The 17,898-nt window shown below is 28.2% G+C and overlaps 1 protein-coding gene across 9 annotated transcripts in view; it reads left to right on the top strand.

Moving 5' to 3' along the window:
- The window catches only part of LOC100865130 (uncharacterized), a 103,595-nt gene extending 91,275 nt beyond the window's left edge, over positions 1–12,320 (top strand). For 4 of the 9 annotated variants that reach the window (XR_015294220.1, XR_015294224.1, XR_015294223.1 and 1 more), the window contains 5 exons: positions 2,234–2,684; positions 2,776–3,708; positions 4,157–4,259; positions 4,412–5,143; positions 5,229–5,593. Coding sequence is in view for 3 of the 9 variants with exons in the window: in XM_086914515.1 (XP_086770641.1) it covers positions 11,725–11,948 (224 nt within the window). In the remaining 6 variants the exon portion in view is untranslated. Of the gene's footprint in view, positions 1–2,233; positions 2,689–2,775; positions 3,709–4,156; positions 4,260–4,411; positions 5,144–5,228; positions 5,594–11,724 lie in introns of those variants that run through there. The other 5 variants (XR_015294221.1, XR_015294222.1, XM_086914515.1 and 2 more) reach the window with 5 other exon arrangements.
- The last annotated feature ends 5,578 nt before the right edge of the window (positions 12,321–17,898 follow it).

Consider the following 17,898-nt stretch of genomic DNA (forward strand, 5'->3'; position numbering starts at 1 on the left):
CGAATTTTCCCGCGCAATGGCGGCAACTGGATTTTGTCACGATGTTTGTTCCATTTGTTGATTATCTAATTAAAATTTTGATAAGATCATAGTCGAAAGAACTTTCATATTTTCTATTCTATAAAAATATCCTTTTCTCACTCGTTTCAATAAATTTTTTAATTCTTTTACGTTAAATATTGCGATATCGATCGATAAATTTTAAATCAAAATAAAATTATTGATTCTAAAGGAAAAACAGAATTTTGAATAGTCGAATTAAAATTTTAATAAAATCCGAAGATGAAATATCTTTTCTATGAAAATATAATCTCTTTTATTCGCAAAAGTTTCCATAAATGTTTCAATAAATTTTTCAAAATGATAATGTCGTAGACAGATATACGATTTAAAGGATGATTAATATGAAATTAAAATGAAATTCATAATTTTAAGAGCGAGATAGGATTTTGGATAATCGATTGGGCTAAGGCCACGATTTATCATTTCTGTTAATAAATTTCTATCATACCATTGTCCGTAAGTGCTGTTCTTTCATCCTGTCATCGCCATTAATCCCTCCTACAGTTCCTGCAGTTAGAATCCTCTTCTTCTATCTGTCGCTCAGTTTGTGGTATAAATCAACTATAATCGACTTGCATAAGTTTTATAATTAGGATTAATTCTCATTGGATTTAAATCGTCTACTCTTTCATTACTATCTTAAATTTACTAGGATTAGGAATTTCTAATAAATTTCAGAATATTTTAATACTCTAATATTAGTTTTTTTATGTACAAAAATATTATGCGTTTCATATATTTTACATAATTTCACATAATAAAAAGTAATAGCTTAATATTGTACAATACATTAAACATTATGATCGTAGGATATTGCGTATCATTTATACGTAGAACACTATGTCTAGAATATTCAGTACGAAAAATGATGAAGAAGAATTTTAAAATTAATCTCGCAATATCGATTATAAATTATAAATATATGTAATATTAATACTTAAATTCTTTTGCAATTCTTTAACATTATTAGATTAACGAGTAATAGTTCATTGTAGTTACATATTGATTATAGTTTTCTCTTGTCTATTTTTATCTCTTATGTTGAATAGAACAATTAACTAGATTGTAATGCATTCGCGATATTTACCTTGTTCTATTATCAAATTCCATTACTGTAATGAAATAGACTTTATAAACAAATAATTTATAACTTGCTAAATAGATTGTTATTCGGTTAATATATGTATATACATTCCTTGTAATATATTTTTTCAAAAATATATTATTATCCAATTGATACGTTATTATTAAAATTCGTTATTTATTGTATCAATTACATACGAAAAGGTTAAAATTTTAAGATTAAAACGAAATTCTAAATACTTCCAAAAACTATAGAATAACAGCATAGATAAATTTAAATAATTTATCTCCTTCTGTCCTCAATAAATTCCTTCCCAAACGAGAACGTTGACATTCGAAACAATATTCCCACAAGATCCCATAAATCTCAACCATCCACCATTCTAAACAATAACCATTCTCCCTTCGTTTCCATTATTTTCTAGTTCCAAGTCCGAAACCAATTTACCCAGCACACCGTACAAAGAATTAAATCGTTATCACGTTCTGCAATCACGGATCCACAATTAATCCACCCTTTATACACTGGCTCTTTTACGCGGCGATAAACAAACGGTGTGATTTTCTATAAGAACAGCAACGAACAAATGTTTGCCAACGTGCTCGATAAGAGAGTAACGAACGTAAACGGTGCTCATCCGAGGGCTGTTTCGTATGATCGTCGTTAAAACGAAATAATCGTGGATCTAGATTACAATAAATCTCGATAATCGAGAATTCGAGGGCGAAATAGAAACAAAATTCTTTTCTTTTTTTTTCTATTTCTAACTTCTACAATTAAAAATTGTTCTCATTATATAAAATGCAATTTTGGATGAAGAAATTAAATCTATAATAGGTTAGAGAAAATTATCATTTCACAGATATTCTTAATTTGTTCATTTATATTATGGATACCGTTTATTTTATTCGTTTTAAAATATTTATAATATTTTACAATATATGAAAAGATATTTTTAACAATAATTTATTGAGAGAATATGTATATTTAAGAAAAACGTAAAATTAAAATCTCGTTAATTTTAGAGGATTAAAGTGAGGATGTAATTTTCATTTTTTGATTCGATTTTTTCATTTCATTTATTAGATACGGATCGAAGTAAAAAAATGGAGAATAGCGCGAGCATCAACATGTCCGCAAGGCTTTAATAATGTGCAGAAATCGGTTGGATCAAGAATAGGGAATAATGCAAGCTATAATAGTCCCGTTGAATCGCGGACGTACAGTCGTACACCAATTTGCAAATAATGCGAAATTTACCATTCGACAACTGTCATTTGCCTATAGAATATTTGATCGTTCTATCGAACGATTTTCTATTTCAACTATGGGGGATGGATAAAATATTCTGGAAGGCGACGTATATGTTTGATTATCGACACATACATATTTACACATATGAAGGATATATTCTTGATAATTGATAATTGAATATTGGTAATTGAGTTGATGATTGAAGCACGATTGAAAATTTCTTTTAGATAGATCAATAGAGAGCATCGATAATTTTATTTTTAAAACTTGACATGGCATGAAGGTAACAAATACATAATAATTCTTTTATATATATATATTTAAAACTATCTTGTATAATTTTAATTTTTGAAATAATAATTCTTTCTTTCAAGGTAAAAGAAAAGGAGAAGGAGAATTATATTGAGGAATTCTTTATTATATCTTTAATAAAGAAAAATATTTATTTATCATTATCTTCTGTAATTATAAAAAATATGGATAAAATTATGGAATGAATATTATAAAAATTATTTAAATATTAATTTTTAAGACAAATTGAAAGCAGATAGACTAATTTACGAATAGACTTTGAATGAAGAACTTTTACGAATAACATGTTTTCTAACGGATAAACTTCGGACATTGCTTGATTACCTGGTTCAAAGATTAAATGTTGGACGTCTTTTATGTGTGATATGTGTTCATGATATATTATTTAGAAAGTTTGGAATCTTTAAGCATGACAGGCGACACGTCATACTCGTTTAATCGAATAAGAATATTGTTTCTAAAGGATTTGACCATGGAAGACGAGGGGCTTTAGTAAGAGGAGTATGATTGATCGCTCAACCATCAAGAGATAAGCAGATTGACGAGAAAATTTTTAACAAGTATGAAAAAAGTAATTAATAAAAATTACAAACACTATAAAATTATTAAAAATATACAATCTAAAGTAAGTTTTTCTTTTTTAAATATCGAATTAAATTGCATTTCTTCTTCATGTTTATGCTTCACTCTATTGCCTTCTCTTCTCTGGTTCAAAACTCGGGTCTTGATCGATCAATGATAGTTAGAGAGTTAATCGAGAAAAGACTTTTATTTATCTTGAATGTTTGTGGTACGAACTAATTTCTAATGCTTTTCTTTCTTTATATTTACACGTAAATTAGATTAGAAACTTTGAAATTATTGCCGAAAATTGTAGAAAAAGAAGAATTTGAACTAGTACTCGCGGAGAAAGAGGATCGATGTCGTAAAATGTTTGTAAACTATAATATTAGTTTCCGTACGAGAAACCAGTAGAAACGAAAGTTCTTCCTCTGGTAAGTAAATATATGTGTAAACGACTGTTCCTATTTCACTATTATATTATATCAGGTAGTTTGGCTTTATCGCGTTAGTTTCGAAATCTCATGAACATTTAAATTATTCTTACAATTAAAACAAAAAGAAGGAGAAGAATCTCTTGATATCAATTCATTCAAGCGAATCCAAATAATTTTTTTAATAAATCTCCAAGAAATAAACTGTAAGTAAGATGGACCATTGAAATAATTTTTGAAGTATCTGTTCGATGTTATAATTATTAATTTAATTATTTTTCGTAAGTAAAAGTTTATTTAAGTTTATTGCATAATATGTATAAATATTTATTTTTTGGATTTGAATCGAATGTAAGAATTTCTTGCTTATACAATTTAAACTTTATAAAATATATAAAAGCAGGTATAAATATATTTTTAATGTACTATCTTATATAATTAATTTCAGATTGGTTCACATAACTTATAAGAATAAAATAATTGCACCAAATGAAGAAGATTGCAATTGGATCACTGACATTTCTATGAAAAGTTTTTCCTTCTTGAGAAAAGTATTACAATTTTTATCGTATCAGACATTGCTAGTTTAAATTCCTTTTTATCATCAACTAAAAATTTAAAAAAATAAACTTGAACTGAAACTTGATAAGTTATTTTCAAAAAAATATAATTTACATGATTTCTAAACTCTCCTGAATTGCAGATCCACTTTATAATAAAAATTGGCTTACCTTAGAATTTCTTAAGCTTCTTTTATCATTAAAAAGAAAAGAAAAGAAAAGGAAGAAAAAACGAAGAAAAGCCAAAAAAAAAAAACAGCTCTCGAAGTAAAAGCAAATTCATTTTCACAAATGAATCCAAGAAACTTTTTGCATCTTTATCGTCATAGCGGAACGTTGAACCATCAAACCTCTTAATCAACCAACTTCTAAAAACGAACACACGTGATCCGGGTTCGTTTCTTACGGGGAGATCCGTGGAATTCCTTAATTTTGTGAAATTCGATCAAGATACACGATATTCGCGTGGCCGACGCATTCCACTTCTTATCAACGAAATATCGTGTCGCTGTTTAATTCCAGATGACACGATCTCGAGCAAACCTTACCTATTCCATATATTTCCTCCAATCCTTTCCTCCGGTCCTTTTCTTACCACATTTCGTTTTTTTCTCCCCTCTTCCGCGATCCTTTCGTTCTTTCGCCTCTTATCGTGGCCAATACACCAGGTATGTGTGTCGCTCGATAAGTTGTATTGTTCCTGGCCGGGTTGGTTCGTTGCGTCGAGCTTATCGACCAAGAATGAAAAAGGAAGTAAGGCGAAATTCGTCGCGCCAATCGTTTTTCGACCACCTGAAATGTGCTCCCTACGGATGATCGATTCTCGAAAGGAAAAAGGAAGACTTCGCCTTCTATTTCTGATAATCGCGATTTAAGTTTGTTTTCTGACTTTTGTATGTTGTTTTGCAGTTAATATTTTAAAAGCTTATTAATTTTAAAAATGTCAATTTTTCGTTGCAGATAAAAAAATCCTTGAGATCCAGTACCGTTCCTGTAAAATTTTTTAATTTTTATCTCTCTATCTATCAACGTTTATGATTATCTTTTTATGGATGATTTATAGTTACATTATGGAAATATTGGAAATAGTGGAATATTTTTAATCATGAACGCAAAATTAAGGCTTAAATATTATTTTTTTCATACTGGAACTTGTAGTATCTAAAATCTATTTTGCATATAAATAATTGTAAAGTGATAAAAATAAGTAATAAGTAATACGTGTAATTATATTTCTATTTCAATGAAATGTAATATTAATATTTTCATATTCTCAATAAATAAAAAATTTAATTTCATTTTAATGAATGATTTTGGTTTGATTATTCTAGTGTTAAAATTTTTTTGATTTTACCTTTTAACTTTCCTATTTTTTGGTTCTCCTCCTACGACTGATAATTTATCTTTGAAACATTGTATTTTTAAAAATACAGTCAACCCTCTTAAAACACGTATACGGTACTCTGAAAACACGATAGAACAGGATAAAAATGGTGACAGTCCTGCTATAACTTGATGTTATAACACAGTTTCCATATAGTAGAGCTTAGTAAATTTGGACAATCCTCATATAACACAAATTTTGACCACACTATTTTTATTGACATTTTCTACGCATTTCTCTGATTTGTGTTGCAATCAACTCTCTTATAATACGATAGAACATGGTTTAATAAACTTAGACTTATATATATCTTATATAGTTTGAATATTTTTACCACAATTTTTTTTTGTAACACGTTCTTTTTATTTGTATTAGTTTTATATTTCTCTTAACAATTTCGATGCAATACAGAATAAATTAATCGTTTTATAAGAGGGTTGTAAATTTCGCTTAACACGGTTTCGATACAGCACGAAACGAATTAACCGTGCAGGGAGAGTTCACTGCATAATTTTTGAATGAGAATCTTAACTAGGCCAATTGGTTTTTCGATTAAAATATACGTTGGTTTTCCATTTTTTACGTTTTTTTATGCCATTTCTATTTTCCACTTTTCTCACAATTAGACTTACATTTGAAGCTATCATTTTAGAAAACACGAAAATGTAATATTCTTCGTTTAAACCTAAAAAATATTATAAATTTTGAGGAAATTAAAATATTTAGAGTGCTACATCTCTAATTTGCATAATAGGCTTCTACAAATTACCTGCAATATCTTCTAATAAATTTTTCCAATTTTCTCTACCCAGATCAAAAATATTACGTAAATTCTAAAAAAGTTGAAATATTTAAAGCACTAACGTACATTCTTTCCTACAAACTTTCTTCAATTTCTAAAATCTCCAACTTGCGTAATAGGCTTCTACAAGATACCTCCAATATCATTTCAATAAATTTTGCATCAATATTTCACTGCACGATTCTCATATATCTTAAAAAAAAAAAAAAAAAAAAAAAACCAAACACACGTACAGTTATACGCAAACAAAATTATTCCGTGAAAATAGTTCTCTTGCAAATTAAAGAGACACGCGACGCGAAGTCGTGCGGCCATAACTCGAAGACACGCGAGATGAAATTATTCCGTGGCCCTGGAATTGTTCGTACAAATTGAAAACCACGTCCCGCGAATCTGTAATTTAATTTGTGGCCACTATTATCCCGCGTATGAATGTATTCCACAGCTTAGCCGGGTATTATTTATTTTTCTAGGATAATTTTATATCATACGCTCTTGTTCCTGTTTGGGGCGAGAACGTTATTTGGCGCCTATCCTTTGGGATATTCGGAAATAGGAAGCGCGAAGATGGAGGCGGTTTGCGAACGAAACCAGCATCATGCTCGATTTTTATCACGGCCCCCTGTTGATCGACTCCCTCCTTGCGTGAATTGCAGCTCGCCACGTTGCGTCGAAACAGGTTCATGGATATATATTCCTTATCCAAACCGTCTTATATGGTTTATATCGTCCCAGTTTCCTAAGCTTTTGTAGCGGATCGTACAGAGTTCTGCAATTCTCTTCCGATAGATATTGGATCGGTTGAAATATTGCCTCCATTTTTGTCAATAAGTAATAGTCACAGTGTGTCGGATGTCTTATTAAATGCAAAATGTAATTGAACGATTTTCGAAAAGCTAAACTATTTTTGGAAAGTTAAACAGTAACTTAAAAAGTAGGAATTTAAAATAAAATTTCGAAATTTTGAAATATTGCGGGTATATTGTTGCAACAAATAATATCGATACAATAAACTTTATCTTTTTCAAAATATTAGTTTTTCGTCGATCTGACAATTTTAAAAATTTTAAAATATACAAATGTGAAGAATTATTTTTACAACTTGCAAAAATATCTAATATTCAGAGAGACTCGTCCAGATATGTTTATAACGGAAATTGCATAAATTATATCCGCGGATGATTTTTTGAATACGAAAGATGGAGGGAGACAGACGTCAAAACTAGAGAAAGATTTTACACAGTAATTATAAGGTTCAAAGTTTCAAACATTCCATATGAAATATTTAACATTGGCCTTAATGGTGATTTGAAAAATGTAACTCGCGGCAGAGTGGCCGACCTCGCTGCAAGATTTATTTATCTTTCGTGTTTAATTAATAAACCGAGTTGTAGAAGACAAGCGTCTGGCTCGTCACCATATTTCAGAAAATGTTCGAAAAGGATTAACAAACAATGCGCGTGCTTATCATGAATAAATGACACAAACAACGCATTGATATTTCGTAACAAAAGGTTAACAAAGAACGCATCTACCGCACGCTTTGCTCCATTTTCGCTTTTCAATTATACCGATGTTGTTGTTTCATAACCACAATCCTGATGATTAATCGGGGCACAAAGTTTTAATAGGTTGTCTGCCCGGAAATTGTATCATCTCTTCCACGTTGTAACGATATATTGTAACGTTTCTCCCTTCTTTGTATTTTTCTCCCCCTCCTCTCTCTTTTCCCTTTTTTTTTTATGTAATATGAAATTATATGATTGCACGTTGAGAATTATTATATTCACGTAAATGAATATTTTCAACAAATGTATACGATTTCTCTGTTGTTTTTGAGAACAGTGGAATATTTTCTAAAGGATTGAAACTATTAAAGGAATATTCTTCCAAAAGTTATTTTGTAGAGAATGATATAGATATATTAATAGTTTTTCTATAATATATGGATGTGTAAAAGTATATATATAAGAATTATGTAATTTATAATGCATCGATACAGTTCGTTATTTCTTGTAAAAAGAAAGTATGAACATTATTTACGTTGAAAAATCATTATTGTAAATGGTATTTTAACTTGAGGTTTGTAAAAGTTTGTATCGTGTGAAAAACAAGGAACGCGCGAAGCGATACTCAATTGTTCGTTCGTTCTCAAATTTTCACAAAATTCAAGTTAAATTAAACAAAAATTAAAATATAACCACGTTTCTCTTAAAATAATAATTTTTCAACATAAATAACACTTTTTTTGTACAAATTAACAAGTTCCCTCGATTTTTGTGCATTGAAAGTTATATTATATTTAATTTAAAAAAAAGAAAAAAGAAAACTACCTTCCATATAACTCCCACGTATCCATCTATAGAAAAACTAGTAATTCGGCATGATGTATCTCTTTATATCGAACAATTTTTGTAAAAAACAATTTTTTCACACTTTCATTCCTTTAGGAGATAGATATTTTACTAAAATTCGATAGAAAAATATTCGAGCCGTTGAAAACCGGAAGCCAACAACCCCAGAGCCTTATGTACTAGTCATTTTACCGTGGCGTGTAGGCTTATTCGATTAATCGATCGAAACTGACGTGACTCGCGTCGAGAGAGTATGTCCCGGGAAATATTAATGACACCAGACGGAGAGCTTAAAAAAAAAAAATAATAAAAGAATATATTTTTCACGCTAAATTCTATCTTCGTTGAAACGTTTCGTAATTGATGATCCGCCATCTTGATCGTAATTAGTGGAATTATTGGATATATCGATTTATTTTATTATCTTATTTTATTGTCTCTCTCGTCTTGATTGGAAAGTGTTTGAACGTTTCAAGCTTCCTTATTAATTTTGCTATTTTATCGTCTAACATATATCGTAATACAACGTTTATAAATATTTGCGGTTTGTATTTGGAAAATAAAGTAGCAGAGAGAAGTTAGTTATATTGTGCGCGATATTTGTGTATAAACTAGTTTAAGTGGAATGCAATTTATTAGTTTGATGAAAAGTAACTTTTTTGTTAAAAGTTGATGTTGGTATTTATTTTATTGCCTTGTTTTTATGTATAATCATTGGCCACGATTGGAAAATGAAATAGTAAAGGGAGGTTATTATATCGCGAGTAATATTTTTATATGTGTAAGACTGGTTTAAGCGGGATGCAATTTATCAGCTTAGTGAAAAGCAATTTTTTTTTTTTTTTTTTTTTTTTGCTGAAAAGACTGTTTTTGTTACTGATATTTATTTTATTGCCTCGTTTTTTTCTGTATTTATAGTATTCTGTGTTTATGATTGGGCAAAATTTAAACAATATCGAGCGATATTTCCATAAACCTTTAAAATGAAATGTAACCAAGTTGATTAACTAAGCATACTTGTCAAAATATTAATTTTATATTTATTATTGATATATTTTATTATTTTACTTACATCCATATGTTCACGATTCAATAGGTAGAAAATAAAAAGAGAGGTTAATATATTCTCAGCAATGTATTCATACGGAATACATTTAAATCAAATGCAATTTATTAGTTTCACGAAAAGTAACTTTACTTAAAAGTCATACAGAAGAGAGATATGATTTTTTTTTTTTTTTTAATTTTATGCCACTGTGTTAATTTGATACCATGCATGTGTAAGTTTAATGTGTAGACGGGATATATACTTGTTAATCTGTACAATTTCGTAACCCAGTTTTTAAAGTCAGTGGATTCATAGTTACTGTTTTTTATTACTCGTTTTCAAATATCGTGTTGAGCCAGTTTGGACAGCATCCACAGTTTCGAATTGGTTTAATCCACACGTGGAGCATATAGGTCAAAACGTCCCAAGGGAGTCCAACTTCCGTTGACGTTATATTACGATTAGTTTCACATTTGCTTCACTTGTCGCGTAATAAAATTCCACTTTATAACAGTGTTCCATATCTCCGCCGCTTACTACCACTCAAATCCGTAAAACTTATTCAATAATTAATAATCATGTCGAAAAAGTAACAAGCAACAGGATGATCATTAGTGCAAAACCGGAAAGAACATGGAAAATATTATCTTCTGAAACTGAGCTACGTATTCTTTGGAAGTAAAAAAAAAAAAAAAACATCCAGATAACATTTGCACGTATATCAAAAAAGAAAAATTAAAATGATCAGAGATATAATCGAATTGATATTATAACGAATATAATGAGTTAAGAAAATTTTATAAATCAAAAGATTATCAGTGTTAATTAATTTTTTTGCATAATAATATTGTATGGTTGATAATAAAGTAAATTATAAAAGCAAATTTCTAAAATTGTGAACCAGCTTCATTTAATTATTTTCATAATTAATTTTATTTGACGCAAAAGAAGGATAATATTTATGCAGTAGGCTCTGCTCCTTGCATGGTAATTTGCCAACAAATAATTGGATTATATGAATATTTGTACAAATTTATATTTTTTTAGAAATATAAGTAAAATGTAGATTTGTGTTAGATTTTTTTTCCACTAAATATCATATTGAACAATGTTTTTTTTTTAATACTTTATATATTTTTGCACTTTTAAAATTTCTCATAAATATATAAACGTTTGCAGTTTACTAATAATAATATTGAATTAGTGAATTGACAAGTGACATATTGCATGTCATGGAATTCTACGTTACAAATAGTCTTTTTTATTAATTTCAAATTTTAAAAACGAAATATTCTATAACTTCCAACTTGTCACTTGTCAATTCAACAGTATATTATTAATCATTATTAATTTTTCAGTTTGTAATTGTCAATTCAATGTATATCAATTTAAATTTGTATGAAATGAATTCCAAATCGAAAACAAGATAGATATTAAAAATCTATCAATCGTAAATTCGAAGCTCCGAAAAGTTTCTCGAAACTTTAGAGAATTATTATAAACCAAAATAAAAAACTATCCTAATCCTAAGTTTAAAGAATTTTACAAATCAAAATTTCTTGAAAACATCCAACCCTTGATAAGATGGATATTTCCTAAAAAAAAAAAAGAGGAAAGAAAAAAATAAACGCGAATAAACGAGAAATCAACTTCTTTCGAACATTACTTTATCTTACTACATCATCTCTCCTCTTATCTCTCGCCATCTTATCTCTCTCCTCGTATCTATTCGAAGAATTATTCTATCCATTCACATTTCTCAAACACATTTACAACATATCTCGCGAAACTGTTCGCGACTACACGCAAGAATATACGCTGTTCCGCGGCCATTTTAAAGAACTTCCGTTTTAATTTATTCCCGGAAGCGGGCGCATCCGTGACACCGGCCAGTGCGGCGCGAGGACCAGGATCAGGAGGAGCAGCACCGCGCTTATTTCCAAGGATTACCACGTTTCTCGAGGATGGGCTGTTGCTGCTGCACGGACGAGCCATCGTCCAAGGTGGAGCCTCGGGTAAGGATTATTTTTTACGATTACGCCCGTTGAAATTTCCGCCCGGGTATTTCAATATAAAACTTCTGGTCGCGTAGCGGTGCGGTAAGTGAAACGGGTCAGGTCAACGTGTTTCGCTTTAAACTTCCCGCGTAAATTCTTGTCGCGTAATTGTGGAAGAGAGAAAAGTAATTATTCGTGGACACGTGTGTACGTAATACGTATACGTTTTAATTATCGTTTGTATGCGCGTTGATGATAAATTATTCCAATATTTGGATGTTCGACGTACGTTTAACTTATATAATAAATATTATGGATGTATGCATAATACATACGTATAATAGTATAGTTGATTTATCACTCGTAGAAAGTTCATTTTTTTCTTTTTTTATTCAGTAGTTGGATTGATGAAATTATGCTTTACAATAATCGTTAGAAATGAGAATTAAATAAAAGAATAGATATTTTAAAGTCGCGTGGAATTATAGTGGACATTCGTTTTTTGAAATCATGCCTTTTGATTCATAAAGGTATCATCTTACTTAAAAAAACAATTCATGAATCTATAAGTAAAATATTTGAGATATTGTTTCTTGTATATTTAATCACTTTGATAATAAAAAATTTCTTAATTTAAATTAAATTTTCAAATTGACCCACAATTAAATGGGATTACACCACTTCGATTCTCAATTTTATTATTTTGTTAGTGTATTATTGCGATCAATAACAATTATATCTTTATGAACAAACAAAATCTTGTTATAGAAGATTAAATAACAATATATCTTTCTTTTCTCGAATTCTTGAATTATAAATATAAAATGAATGAATTATAGATAAAAAGCAATTCGGATAGCGAATGTCAGAATTAGCATACTTGTGCACTACACGTTAACACTTTCTTACGACGGTAAATGCAGATAAATGGTTTAATTATAATTGTTTGTTTCTCGTATTCCAAAATGTAACTGAGCAAGGGGTGGTTTTAAACTAGTAATCACTAGCGTGGATGGAAACCGTGTATTCACAGTAACAGATGAAACTGTTGTTTTTGTACTTACGTATTCTCAATTAGAGAACTGTACCGTTGATGTACAGGATGGTATATAAATAACGAGATGACTAAAGTTCAAGTTTTAGTATGAAAAATCTCGATTCTCTTGAAACATGAACGGAATAAATATTGGATATTTTGATCGATTTAGTAACGTAGAAATAAATAAACACCCGATAATGACAGAATGTTCTCGTTATAGTGGCAATTACTGTTCTCTGTGATTATACTGTTACACTAACGAGAAATGCAGAAGCAATAATTATCTTTCGTACTTATATTGTAATTAGCAATTAAACAAACAATGAATTGTAAAACAGCAAACTGATAAATAACTATTATCTTGTTGATTATCTTGGTGATTATTTTATTATCGGTGCATAGAAATTACGGAGAAAATAATTGATTGAAATGTTGAATGAACACAAATAACACATTGCTATACTAAAATATTTTTCGTTGATACTAGTAAATGTATAAACATCATCCATAAGATAAATTTTCAAATGGATATTTTAGAATAGTGAAAGGATTAAATACTTATAACGAATTATTATTCTAATAATGACAATGTTTTTAGGAAGTTTCCTAAAAACTAATATAATGAAAATAAATTTAATAAAACTTATTTTTCAAATTTTTTTAAATCATAAGAAATTTAATTTTACGTAGAAATACTTATACCTAAATCTTTATATAAACTTATATAAAAAATAACAGAGATTTTTCTAACAAGATTTTGAAAATTAAATTAAACATCAATTTAAAAAAAATAAATTAAACAATTCATAAATCACACTAAAAGTTATTCAAAATAAGGATAAAATATTCCAATATTGAAAATATGTCAATATTTAAATATAAAATATTTAATTTTTTGTCCTATATAAAAGTCCATACGAATCCATAAAATTAAATATACAGAATTTTCTCCCCTATCTAATAACTAATAATTAATATTCGTAATTTATGAAATTTTTATTTATGTAATATTAATATTACAAAATTTCGTTTTTCATCATCTCGTATATTATATATTATTTCACATAATAATAAAATTTTCATTCGAAAGAGAAGGATTCAGAGAGGGAAAAAAGGGGTGGCTTGATGAAGTTTATAATTTTGTTGTTTGAGAAATTTACATAAAAAACACGCGTATTAGCTTCTCATGGCCGTTAAAGATTAACATATAGTATTGAACGAGTTTCTAGGTCGCCATTCTTTAGATAAACTTTCATTATGAAATTTCATGGTTTCCCTGTAAAGGCAAAATTAAAGGGATAACGTTTAAAAAAACATTAATTTCACAGGATTAAAATATTTGAAAACGTAGAAAATAACATTTTTTCACATTGTTCCAATAAATGTCAATTTTTATCGCTCTATTCAAAAAATCATATTTTTCTTTTTCAAACAACAGTAATATTTTTTATCCCATATTTTATTATCTTATATTTTCAGAAAAACAGACAGATATCGAATAATTGATAAGCTCTAAAAGATTTGTTTTTTGTAACAATACACATTACCAACATATTATCTGATAATTGTCAAAACAATGTCAACGTATCAATAAATATGCATACAATAGAATATATTTATATTCTATTTCATATTTAATATCAATATTTACTATTATTAAACTCGTAATTAATATTGTTTCTTTAATATTCTAATATCTATAAAATTATATCTTTAATTTTCTAATATTGTTTGTAATCTTCAAAATCTCATGTCAGTTTTATCACAGACAAGATTGAATAGATCTATCGTCCAATAAATCTTTATGTCATATATCCTATTATTAATTTTAAAATCATATCCAACATTATCGATTCAGAATATTATGAGACAACAATGTTTATAAGAAATTGAAATTAAATAATATATAACTCTTTTTGTTATAAAAATTATAATTACAATCGATTTATATAATTGAAATTTATCGCTAAATATTGTCATTTATAAATATTGTTATTTTTACATCGGAGTTTCGCGCAAGTGATACATTGCTCAGTTTCCTTTTATATATATTTTTCTATTTTTAGAAAGAAACAGAAGATATTTCAGTTAATGTAAAAGAAAATGCTAACTTGAAATTTTAGATTTTGTAAATCGTTTCTTTTAATCTAAAGTTTCTTGAAAATTTTACCTTGCTACGTCTAAATCACAAACAAAGAATATTCAGATACATCTACTATATATTGAGAAATGTATAGCTGTATTTAATAAAACAACATTCATTTTTATATATTCCTTACGTTTCTATGTATAAAAAAATAAATAGCAGCAGGATATACTGCCGATGAAACTGTATAATTTTTATTTGAAACATTTTTTAATATTCCCAAAAACAAGCGTGATGCATTAGATAATACTATTCGGACACTCGATAAATTGTATTATGCAATCGTTTATTAAAAACAATCGAGATATTCCAAATAATACGAATACACTGTACCAATTCAAAAACTAAAAAAAATCATAAAAAATACACTAAAAATGGCCATGATAGTTTCCATGATAGAAGATAAAAAGAAGTAAGAAGTGGAAGAAGTAAAAATCTAGATTTATGTAAGTTGTGAAAAAAAAGTGTCGCTAAGAAGAATGGTAAAAAATTATATATAAATTATTTATTTATATATATAGTAGGAAGAGTAGGAAGACGATAGATATGTAATAAATGTGTAAAAACTCTTTTTAAGTTATGTTTTCCTAATAGAAAATTGAATTTTTGGCCAAAAGTATCGATCTTTTGTTCGAACATTTGGAAATTTCCAAGAACTTGACGTCATTTCTAAGAAATTTAAAAATTCTCGGAACTCGACGTCATTTCCAAGAAATTTAGGAATTCCGAAAATTTGATGTCATTTCTTGGAAAAATTTTTCGATCGACCTCTTATCGTATCATGTTCTCCTAATACAAAGTCTTTTTGGGCAGAAATTTTGCTATCGCTCGACGATTTTCAAACTTATTCTTTTTTCTTAAATATCTCCTTTGTTTTTTAAGATATTAAAAAATGCTTGAAATAAAAGTTGAATGGTTTCGAAAGGGCTACATTTTGGCGCCTTGAATTTTTTCGTAGGTGCACTCGTAAAAAGTTATCGAGCATAACTTTATCTGTTTAAATAGCATCGTGTATTTTTTAATACCCCATTCTAAGCATTTTGGCGTTTTGTATAAAAATATATAGGACCATTTATAGTAAAAAACCATTAGTTTAAAAGATATTTGATAAAATTTAATTATTATTTAAACTACAAGTTTTTGTCTGGTATGGCTTAATAATTTTTTATAGAGAATGCTAAGATACATCCACTGATGTATTAAAAAATGTGTAGTTATATTTTATAAGACAACATTCATTTTTATATATCCCTCACATTTCTATGTATAAGAAAATAAGTAGACCTTTTTGAAACCGTTTAACTTTTATTCTAAAAACTTTTTAATAATCAAACAAATTTTCAGTGTCACAATGGACAATAGTTATAAAGAAATGTAAGTGGATGATTAGTAGATGTATTTTTAAAATTGAGAAAACTATCGAAGAATACTTAATACCGTAGAAAACAGTAGCTTTAAAAAGGTAAGTACATAAATTATATACTTTTATCATTTTATTTCTTAATCCTAAATATTCCTGTGATCCTACTCCTATTATCCATATTTCTCTATCCTGAATATTCCTGTGTTTCTATACTCCTGTTATTTATATTTTTCCATCCTGAATATTCCTATGTTCCTATTCTCCTATTATCCGTATTTTTCGATCCTAAATATTCCTGTATTCTTATATTCCTATTATCCATATTTCTTAATCCTGAATATTCCTGTATTCCTATACTCCTATTTCTCCATTCTGAATATTCTTGTATTCCTATGCTCCTATTATCCATATTCCTTAATCCTGTATATTTCCGTGTTCCTATATTCCTTATCCCTTTAGAATTAAGGAAACTGTTGAAAAACAATTAATTAAGCAGCTGTTAAAAGGTAAGTAATAAAAGGTAAGTAGAGGTAAGTATTTTACAAATTTTGAAAATTTTCTAAAATTTTTGTAGATAAACAAATCGATGTACATTTAATGTACATTTTTCTAATAGAAAATTTTTTAAATTTTTTGACTTTTTTATAAAAAAATACAATTCAATAAGGAAATTATATAATCTTTGTTACATACATGGCCATTACCTTATATGAACTTCATACTCACCTTTTATGTATTTATCTTGCTCTAATGTTTCCAGGAATCATTTTTTAATAATATACTTAAATCTAAAGGAAGGAATGTAGGGTTAGGAGTAAATATTTTTAAAAATAGAACGTATTTAATTATTGAAAAATAACGTTTATTGAATATAATTTAAAATTAATGTTACATATTTTTTAATTAAATATTGATTTAGTTATTTGTACTTATAGATTATTTGTACTTATATATAAGTTACAAAATATTCATTCGAATTTTTGGCCAAAACATTGGATATATTGTTCGACCGCTTGGACATTTCCGAGAATCTGACGTCAGTTCCAAGAAATTTAAAAATTCCAAGAATTTGACGTCAGTTCCAAGAACCGTAGGTACACCGAGAAATTGACATCATTTCCAAGAATTTCAGAGATTCCCAGAATTTGATGCCATTTCTTGGAAAACTTTTTCGAACGACCTCCTATCATATCATGTTCTCCTAATACAAAATCGCATTTTTGGACAAACATTTTTCTTCAATCCCGGGAATTTCGTTATTCATTCTTTTTGTTAAATATCTCTTTTATTATTAACAATATCGAAAAAAGTTTCGAATAAAAGTTGAATGCTTTCGAAAGGGCTATAATCTGGTGCCCTCATTTTTTTCGTAGGTGGACTCGTAAAAAACTTTTAAAGCTCAACTTTATTTTTTTAAATGGCGTCGTGTACTTTTTATAGCATCTGTCGATGTACCATAGTATCTTCTATAAAAAAGTACTAAGACACTTTTTGCAA

Source organism: Apis florea, unplaced genomic scaffold (assembly GCF_048593485.1).
Source record: "Apis florea isolate Af1SG1 unplaced genomic scaffold, ASM4859348v1 contig_3683_pilon, whole genome shotgun sequence".
Classification (NCBI taxonomy): Eukaryota; Metazoa; Arthropoda; class Insecta; order Hymenoptera; family Apidae; genus Apis; species Apis florea.